Source organism: Chlamydotis macqueenii, chromosome 2 (genome assembly GCF_036417535.1).
Source record: "Chlamydotis macqueenii isolate bChlMac1 chromosome 2, bChlMac1.mat, whole genome shotgun sequence".
NCBI lineage: Eukaryota > Metazoa > Chordata > Aves > Otidiformes > Otididae > Chlamydotis > Chlamydotis macqueenii.
The window spans coordinates 144,221,124-144,231,748 of NC_141557.1; the positions used below are offsets into that span (position 1 = coordinate 144,221,124).

At 35.4% G+C, this 10,625-nt stretch overlaps 1 protein-coding gene across 10 annotated transcripts in view; it reads left to right on the forward strand.

Annotated features, from left to right (window-relative positions):
* Positions 1-10,148, forward strand: part of OXR1 (oxidation resistance 1) — a 282,379-nt gene extending 272,231 nt beyond the window's left edge. For all 10 annotated transcript variants that reach the window (XM_086741158.1, XM_086741159.1, XM_086741157.1 and 7 more), the window contains 4 exons: positions 690-842; positions 6,305-6,400; positions 7,009-7,082; positions 7,824-10,148. In XM_086741158.1, the coding sequence (XP_086597284.1) occupies positions 690-842; positions 6,305-6,400; positions 7,009-7,082; positions 7,824-7,959 (459 nt within the window). In that variant the 3' untranslated portion in view covers positions 7,960-10,148. The remainder of the gene's footprint in view (positions 1-689; positions 843-6,304; positions 6,401-7,008; positions 7,083-7,823) is intronic.
* Positions 10,149-10,625: the final 477 nt, after the last annotated feature.

Here is a 10,625-nt window from a genome sequence, read left to right on the forward strand (position 1 = left end):
TACATTAATGTATCACAAATGCTATGACCATAGTGTAAAACACACCAGTAGGAAGACCTTGTATGATGTTAAATGCATAAGCACAACACAATTCATAGCTAAAACGTTGCTTTTTATTCTTATCATAACTTGCAATACACCATGACAACACTAGTTGTCTTTGTCCTTATTTCATTCTTCTTTGAAAACAGCTTGGCTTTCACTGTAGTTCTTGCTGTGAAGTCCAAAGTCACCTCATTAAATGCGTTTATTGAAGGTTTGGATCAAGGCTGATTGTGTTCAAATGCACAGGAACAGGAAAGTAAGCATCTCTTACCCTTCAGCTTGTTACGTGTTGACTTGAGTGATCTAGTTCCCCAGTACTGAGATGTAGTATTGTTATGCAAGAATAACTACATGGTTTTACTATTTTTAGATAAGCCTTTTAGAGATCTTACCAACACATGTTCTTAATTGGTAAATCATTCTGCAGGTCACTGGTAGAGCGAGGAAAAGAAACCTGCTTGAGAGACCAGGGATAGAAGATATACATGTGAAACTTTAGGGTTGGTCAGAAGTTTTAAACTAGCTTTTAAGGCCACTTGTAATAGTTCAGAAGAGCAAAATCAACTTTCATTTATATGTAATACTTTTTTTTTCTCTATTTCTTAAGAGTATATTTAATAACAGGGTTGTTATCTTGTTAACAGCTTACAAAGTCTCTTCCACCACGGACCATTGGATATCCATGGACACTTGTCTACAGTACTGCAAAGCATGGCATGAGCTTGAAGACTTTGTATCGAACTATGTTGGGATTAGACACACCTGTGCTGTTGGTTATCAAGGACAGTGATGGACAGGTAGGGAATGCATCAAGGAAAATGTTTGAGGAATATAAAGAATAGCTGACACTTCAGTCCGTCATGGGAGATAAAATTGTGTGTATCAAGCTGGTTTTCCTGTTAGTAGCTTTTTAAAATACCTTTCACTGTCAAACAATTCTCTGACATACTGTTTCTAGGAAATAGTTTAATGATACAAGTTCACTGTCACAATGCATGAGTCTTATAATACCAAATTACTGAATTTACTTTTAGTTTTTGTTTTTTTTTAAATGCACTTAAAACATGAGAAATACAGTCTCTAAAACTGTCTGATTCTGGAAGATCTTACTGAATGTCATTCCCAACTGTGGCCAGTGCTTCTTGGTACATTCTGTGGCTGCAGCCAATATGTCTTGCCCATTCAAGGCTGCAGAATCTTTGCTGCATAATGCATTTTTGTTTCTTGATTCTCTGTAATTGTGCTCTATTCTCCTTTTGACTGGGGTGTTAATTCCAGAAAGTGGATCGCATCTCACCATTTGAATAGCAAACATTCTCTCTTGAATATTCTAATAACAAGTGAACGTTACAGGCAGCATGAGACTTTGATTCTTTTTCTGACACTTCTGTGCTCTTTCACGGAAGCAGGTTACTGCTGTCATGAAGAACTGACAAAACCACTGCAAAATCTGTAGTATTCACTTCATTTATCTGTCCCACTTAGGTAACCACTGTTTTTATTTTCAGGAAGCATGGGCTCATATATCACCTCATATCGTTCAAGGGGTCTGAAAACTGTAAACGAAGGGTGTACGTTCTAACTCACATCACAACTTGCTTTTTCCTTCTGTTTCCTTCCTCAGGGATCCCTTAAAAAGAAAAATCCCTTCTAAACCTTTACTTCTAGAGCACTCTTTCCCAGAAGTTCTTTAAAAAGGAACTTTTCTTCATTTACTTTTTAATCATGAAGGTAAAAACTCTTCAATAGACTCGAGATGTTTCAACAGACACATCAGCAACTTCAAATCTACTTTGGTAACTTCCCTTCTCTGATTCCCTTACTAGCTTCTCAAGATGGATTTTTAAGATACCTACTTCCTAGTACCTGATTATCTGGCCCAGAAAGAAAATGTCCCTTTTCTGGTAGGACTGTCTTGCCACCAGCATTTAGTATTGTTCTATTGCTGAAAGTACTGAGATGACCTTCCATATATAAGAGTATCTCAACTTGCATGTTCGAAAAGCATCATGGTTGCCCAACCATGACGGAATTCATAGACGTGTCATAATTTCTTTTTCTGAAACAAACAATGACAAATCTCAACTTACAGGCTGATGCCCAGGAACATGTATGAAAGTGTTCCTTGAACTTTTGGGTCAAGTAGCCACTGAACTTGCATTCACAGCGTACACCGCATTTTACCTAGATTCCACACAAGAGTGTGTGAAATCCCTGTGTATTCAGTGAGTACTGTATGCTATAGAAGGAAAGGTTCAGACAAGTTTTACATGCTCGGTCCTTCACCAATGTAGTGACAGTGGTGTTTTCGTTAGTTCTGTTTCTCAAATTAATTTTACACTATCTTTGCGTTTAAAACCTGTGGAAATTCAGTGTAGAGTCTTTCTTCTCTTGATTCAAGGATCTACAGTAATGGAAAAATAAGGCAATGGTAGTCTACTATGCACTCTGATGGTAATAATCAGTCATCAATTATTTTTTTTTAAGAAGCTATTGATTTTTTGAAAGAGATTAATTTATCTTTAATATTGTGTAGCTTCCTATAAAACTGCTTTCCATGACTGAAAAAGAATCTGGGTACTTTTTTTATAGGAGAGAGTATCCAGAAATAGTTCACATGCAATATGCTAAGATAAATACTTAGCACAGAATGTCTTTTTAGAGAGACCAAGTGTTTTCATATTTTGTGCTCACTGCCTATTTCCTAAGCTATCTAGCCCAGAGAAGATCACAAATGAAATTCAGCCTTTTTGAAAAATAACAGAATTATGATCAGATAATTTATTGCCATTTTCTGAGCGTACCTCCTCAGTCCTTTTTGGTATTCCTTGTTCAGTGCACTTTGTATTAGATCCTCTAATAAAAGTGCCCAAGAAATCTATAGATATCTACATTACAATTGTTACAGACTGTTTGTCTGTCTCCTGATGTGTGCTTCTATTAGTGAGGACACCAAGCTCTGGTGTCTACTCTGACAGCCACTTAAAAATAAATTAACACCTAATTCCTGAACATGAGTCTCTAAACAAGTGATGGTCAAGGAGCAGAATTAATGCAGTTAACCACCCCAAAGACTGTCTAGTTTTATAATAAGTTATTCTTCAGATTGTATAATTTATGCTGCCAAAGTGTGAGACGTGGAGCCTAGAACTCTGGAATTTTAGGTATCCACCCTAACAACTAGCCGCAACAATCTAATCTCATGCAGAAACCCTATAGATATAACTTCTCAAAGGGCTAAAATAACTGTTGGGAAGCGAAGTGCTCTTTTGCTGTAAACCCTGATTCTTTTAATGTTGCTTGTAGCAACAACGTGGTCTTTCAAGACTCAGCTTTGTTGATGGAAGCATGTAGGACATGTACATAAAGAGACTGTGGAATCTTCATTCCTGGAGGTGCTCCAAGCTTAACTGGACAAGACTGAGTCAACCCAATATAGCTTCAGAATTAGTCCTCCTTTGAGTAGAAATCTGTATGAGAGACCATCTGAGGTTCTGTATAACCTAAGTTATTCTATAATTAGAATATAGCTACCAGAGCTGCTCTTTCCATAATAATGGAAATATAAGTGGAAATAACAGTGTTGAGATCTACTTAATTCCTAATTTCATTTTCCTCTTTTTTTTTTTCCTCTTATATTATTGTTCTAATAAGCACTTTCTCACCTATTGTGCCAGAATTGAGATGGACTTCTCTGATATTTTTTCCTTTTTTTTTTTTTTTTTTTTTTTTTTTTTTTTAAACCAATGTTGCTACTAGTTGACTATATGATCTTTTAATGTTCTGTGCATGATTTACTACAAATCCTGTGTTGGATGTTATGCATGGTCAGCTCTCACTTGAACTTTCTTTGACCCACGAGGCCATCTAACTCATAATGGGCTTAAAAAAAAAAAAAAAAATGTAAAAAGCTGTAGATCTTAACACTGGGGACTCATTTCAAGCCTATCTTAAAAAACCCCCAACAAAAAACCCACCCCAAACAAAAAAAAAACCATATCTGGTGGGGGAAGAAATCGCAACAAAAAAGCCTTCTGGAAAGTAACAGGAAAATAAACATTTCTTCTTTAAAGAATTCTTTCATTTTGGTCTAATTTCCCTAGAAAGCAAAACATAAATTGTAGTTTCTTTCTCTTAAGCCTGCTCTTGTTGTTCAGACTGTGCTAATTTTCCCTTTGAGCTTGTATTAAAATGGAGGTACAGAAATTTGTGCCTCAGTTCATGGAAGTTCAGCCTCTTAGACTGAATTTGCTGTTTAGCAATGTGTTAGAAACTGATACAGGTTTTTGAAAAGTGAGCATCTTCAGCTGACCGTGATATTTTGTTTCATTACCTTGTCAAGTAAATTTAAAAATTCCTCCAGAGAATAAGATTTTAGAGTACAAATATTGGTCACGTGTGCTCAAAGGTAATTCTCTTCACTTAAGTCAAAGACAGTGTTTTACATATGAGTAAAGTATCTTGGCAGTGCAGTGATATTTTGTTCTTAAATACATTGTATAAATAAAGTAATAATAATATAAGGAAAATTCTGTAGGTGTTATAACTTAAAGGAAGCTCAGTATTTAAGTCCTGCCTCTCTTCCGCTCTGTAACAACAAGGCCTGAACAGTAACTTCTAAAATGTGCAGTACTACCTGCATCAAATTAATTGTCTGCTATTGTGCATACCTTCTTCAAAATTATTAAAAGCTTATTACAAGAGATTAGTACTTGAATTCAACAAAAATATTTCAAAAGATCTGTTATTGGCGTAATTGATCTGTTAGATGTAAGACACAGTCTGATGTGCATTATCAGGGTGTTTGAAGAAAATGATCCCTGATATTCTTTAGAAGACTAGCAATTTTTTTTCTCATACCCAGTCAGTGGAGGATTGTGTACTGAGGGCAGGAGGGTGTTTTGTTTTGTAATGAGCACATCTTTTCTCTACATGACTCTTAGTCTTGCTATCTTCTATTTCAATTAGAAGTTTCTGAACAAGAAACTTTCTGGACCCTATAAAATTCCTGAGAAATAAGGAATTTTCTAACAGTGGTTGTTCTGAGCTGGTAACTCAAAATTGAGGTGAGACAATCTTTATTAGCTGCTTGATAGCTGTATAGAATAATAGAATGGTTAGGGTTGGAAGGAACCTTCAAAGATCATCTAGTCCAACCCCCCTCTGCAAGGAGCAGGGACACCTTGAGCTCCCAATCTGAAGTTCATGCTTAGCGAGTTTTGTGTTTGTTAACAGCTACTGTAGAGCTCAATATGGAAAAGAATGCTTGGAAACCTACTTATGGCCAAGGAGTTTCTTAAGAGGGGAAGAAGAAAATAGTTTCTACTTTATCCTGAGCATAATCCAAGTTAGGACACCAGCTTTAACATCTCGCTGTCATCAGTCCCATGCTTCTCAAACTCACTGTTTAATGTGTACAAAACCACAGAAACTTCATTTAATTTTTTTTTTTTTTCTTTCTTTCTCATGCTGACAAATGAGAGAGTGCTAGTGGAGTGCTTTGGTACTTACATGTACTCTGCTGTTGAAGATGTTGAAACAAGCTTCCTACTGGCAACAGAAGTACTGATTTTGAGAGGGTTGTACTTCATGGGGAATAGTTGATTTTGCGTATTTGTGCAGGGAGCGCTTTTTTTCCTAGTTATTCTGGTTCCTAATAAATACTTTATTCAGATCTAAAAATCCAATAATCAATCCTTAGACCTTTTTAACTGCTGTTGTAGTGTTCTTATTACTGGATATTATACTTTTACTATCTAGCAAAGGCTTAGTTAAAATCTGTCTGTGTTGTAAGACAGGGTAACTAGTTACCTGTTACTTGGATTGGAATTAATAACTTATATGAAAAATAACAACTCTGTTACAGCTGAGAACTTGCAGATAATAGCCTAGCTGACATGGAAGAGGAAGTACATATGAAGAAGCAGAACCTTTTGATTTGAAATTTTTATAGTATGTACATTGTTTCTGAGAATTTCCTGAGTTTAGATTTTATCCCTTTGATTTTTTTTTTTAATTTTTTAATACATTCACTTTTTATTGAGAAAGCATCCTCTTACCTTCTTTCTGTTTTACCACAAAGCTGGATACTCTATCTCAATCAGTGCACTTGGAACCATGATAGCATGTAAGGCTTATCCTGTGGTGAATTCTAGATCTGGCAATGTTTACAACCTGTTTATCAGTTCCTATCATTAGAGTTTGTTAGATGCAGTGTAGTTTTTTTTAAGTATGTTCTCTTGCATATTTTTGCTTACAGGTTTTTGGTGCACTAGCATCTGAACCATTTAAAGTGAGTGATGGCTTTTATGGCACTGGGGAGACCTTTATGTTCACTTTTTCTCCAGATTTTGAGGTAAGTAGTAGTAAGTTTATACGCTTTTACTTTTTTGTCCTATATGTGTTGTATGTAAGATACTTACTGGAGCTGGCCCAAAAAATGGCGTTACACTATTTTTTCCACAGAATCCGTAAGTGCACAGTAAATTGGTAGTGAAAAACATACTCAACTTGACTCTTTCATTGTACTGAAGATTTTTCTACTGTTTTAAACTCTGCCAGATGTCTGTCTGAAAATTGACAAATTACATTCTTTTAAAGGGCATATCATCTAACCTAAGCATATTTTCTTGATTTTTTTTTTTTTTTTTGTTGTGTAGAAATTTCAGTGCTCAAAGACAACTTATTTTTGAATGGTCTTATTTTAAATAGTACAAAATATAAGAAGAGAATTTTTATCTGCATATGTCTATTCCCTCAATTTTCTATGTAAACTTAGTAACTTCACTAGCTTGGCCTCTAGCCACGCATAGTCTCTCTGTACTGATGTTTGGTTTCCCTTCCACCTAAACAAAAAGTTCAGATATTTGATTTTGCTAATCTGTTTTGGATTGTGTGTGTGTTTTGGGTTTTCGTGTGGGTTTGGGGTTTTATTTTTTATTTTTTATTTTATTTTTAAATTAGGTTTTCAAATGGACAGGAGACAACATGTTCTTCATTAAAGGAGACATGGACTCCCTTGCTTTTGGTGGAGGAGGGTAAGTTATAATTTCTTTTTGTCATTAGAATCTGTTAAAAGTGTGTGTCTACACACCATGGAAAAGAAAATTTGGAATTAACTGCAGTTTGATTGCTGTGGACTCAACAGTTACCAGCCAAGAAAGATTTAGTATGTCAGATGTTTAGCTCCTGATGTTCAGGAAACTTAACTTCAGTGTGGCATCAAGTTTCAGCCGTGCAAGGTTATGATGCCTTGCATGCTCTACTTGCATATGTGTCTTGGTATATTCAGAATGGACACAAGATAGTTTTAACATTTACATACTTTCAGAATCATATTATGTGTAACTAGAAGAGGCTTGAATTGAAACTACCATTTTAAGACATGCCTGTGTCTTCAGAAATTGTGTGTTGTCTCACCCCTTTTTTTTGCTCCCGCACAAGTGTGTAAGAATCTGGGATGTTTCATTATTTGTTATCAGTATTCTCCTCGCATACTGTTATGCCTGTTTCTTAATATAAATGGAAGGGGCTGAAAACTGAGGAGTTCTGGTTAGGCTTTTATTTCAGAATATCTGAAAGGCGGATATTCCCAAATTAATAATAAATAGTTTAAAAAAAATCTTTGCAGCTTTGAATTTATCCAGAGCTATGAGGTACTTGTGTTGAAAAAGAATTCTGTAATTCCTCCTCATTGCTGAATTCTGAATGAAAATACATTCATAAGTTTGATGTTTAGTCCCTCAGTCTTTTGCTTTAATACATTGTCTGTCTTGCAGAGGGGAGTTTGCTCTCTGGCTCGATGGTGATCTCTACCATGGAAGAAGTCATTCATGTAAAACATTTGGGAATCATACACTTTCTAAGCGAGAAGACTTCATTATTCAAGACATAGAAATTTGGGCTTTTGAATGAGTATTCAACTATTTCTACAGGGTATTGTCCCAAACCTGACACAAATCAGTGCAGCTCAAAAATCCCTAGGAGCAATATAATGTACCATTTTAGCTTTTTGATTTTTTTTGTAAGTTTTCAGCATGGCCATCTAGTTATTTTCAAATAGCAGACTTTTTCTTTTTTTTTTTTCTTTTACATGCTCTCACATCTGTAATATACTGTCCTACTTTTTCAAAGCTGTAGACACTTTTACAAGATATAGACCATGTGAACTAAAATTTAACATTAGTTACTTTGAGCCTTTCAGCCTACAAAATCTTCTTGTCTTTTACAGTTGCCTCCCAGGTTTCCCACACACACCTTTCTGCAATCCTACTAGGGGGCTGCTTCATTGAATATAGGTTATTATTTTTGTATTCAAATTGTTTCTATGAATGAAGTTGCCCTCTGTGAACCTATATAAGAAGAAAGCTGCGTGTGGGTATCTGGCAGCAGTGCTGCAGAGACTGATCCGGACCAATGCTGGGTGAATCCGTACGGTGCCACAAGTAGATGAGAAGCCTGGCATTCCTTCTTAACACATACCAGTACACATGTGGTGAAGTTAAGAGATTTCCAAAATCAACAGTGCCACTTGTCTTGTTTATTGTTCATGTTTAGAAAAAAGTCAGCTAATACGTGTTCTAGCTGCATGCTGGTTGTATTTAAGAGTGTTTTGCACATGCTGTTAGTGATCTGCAGGTTTGGGACAAATACTGACAATACTGAGCTACGTGGCAAGGACTTATAAAATCGCAAGGGAATGTAAGAATATGATAGTCCACAAAACTAAAAGGCTAAAGCAAGCAAAACTCAGTGAACAATTTGTAGCTGTAGTAGGGCATTAAAAGTACAGAAACAGATGCATCTTTCTTCAACATACAGTGTCAGATATATACTGTTATACCGTTGTAGCCGTGTAGCACATCGACTCCAAGCATATAGCTTATTCCTGTCCAAAGAAAAAAAATAGTTGTGATGTTTTTGAGTGGGTCTATGTTGTAAATTTACAGTTAGCACCAGCTCTGATTAAAATGAGATAATGTACTATAAGTAGACAATATTGTAATTCAGTAGACTCGTGGAATATGCAAACTTACTGTCATGTGACCTCAAAAAAAAAAAAAAAAAGACAGACTAGAATACAGTTCCAGTAGCTCTTGTCCACTTTTGTAGGAAAACTGATAAGCCGTTGTGGCAATAACAGCTCAACAAAACTGTTTGTTTCAAAGCTTTTATTCTATGTTCTGCAAAAGCAAAACAAAACAACAACAAAAAAATTGCTGTTAAGTGTGACAGTGACTGACTTTTGTGCTGAAATTTCAGCTAATTCAGATGAACACTGTATATTATCTTGTAAATTAATGTTTAAAGTAGTTTTGTTATTATAGAAAAGTGTTGATTGACGGGTTGCTTATAGCACTTTAAATTATTCTAAAAATGGAATAAAAGCCAAATGGGTTGGCTTAAGTAGATGTAGTTGTATATTATTTCAAAATACTTACATCTCTGGAAAGTTTTAAAAACTTATTTTGAAGACAGCTTACTGCTATGGTAATGAGAAAGGGCAGATGTTTCATCTATAATATGCTAATGCTTAATATGAATAGAAATACAGGGCTTTGTTTCCTGTCTTTAATAAGCTCTTTATCCTTATTAGAACTTAGTACAATGTGTAGACTAAATGTTTACAAAATAAGGAACTGTAAATAAATTGAAATGGCTTTTCTCCCCTTTGGTCTTCCACAGCAGTATTATCGTCTTTGTGGAGTTAAGACTTATTACAACAAAAAAATCCTGTAATGGATTTTAAGTACTATAAGGTCACAGTGATGTATAGCAAATAAATCTAAATATATGTAAAAATAAACTTGACTTGGAGTTTATTTAGAAGTTGGAGTTTTCTTGGAAGCACAAATGCAGGTTATTGCTGTTCATTTAATAACTGTACTGAATATATAGAATGTATTTGCTCATACTTTGGGGGATTTTTTTTGTTTTTGAAAGCCTGGTGGGAAGTGGTGAGAGTGAAATACGCTGTCTTCAGCCATTTTTTTGAGCAGAAAAAAAAAGTCTCTGATTATTCTTGCTGACGAAACCCATTAATTCAGTGTTTTAGTCTCTATCCTAAGCTCATATTGCAAATAAAGCCTATTTTAGATTTTAAATCTGCTGTGAAGCATTTTATAAATAATTTTGTATAATTTTATAAAGAATTGTACATTGAAGAGTTCTGTAAAAGCACAGGAAATCTGTAGTAGCTGAATGTTTCAGAGTCTTGGACTAGTCTTGGAAAGGCACATGGGGGGGAAAGATGTGGCAATCAAGAACAGTGTAGTAAGCAGTACAATAGCAACCACACTTGTGTACATACTGTATTAGTTAAGGAACAGAAGGAGGTTTGAGTTAAAGTCTAAATGACTGTGGTAACACTTAGTGATGTAACTAGCTGTGTGAAGGATCTACACAGAGTGTAAGAAAGACCCAAAGATATAGTTAACTTCTGTATGACACAGACACAAGATTGTGTAGATGAGATCAGAGGCACTGTCTTGATCTACCTCCTGCCTTCGGTATGGGTTTTCTGCAGTGTAAGTCATTTCCATCTTTCCTGGCAAGGTTTGCTTCTGTGACTGTAAAGAGCT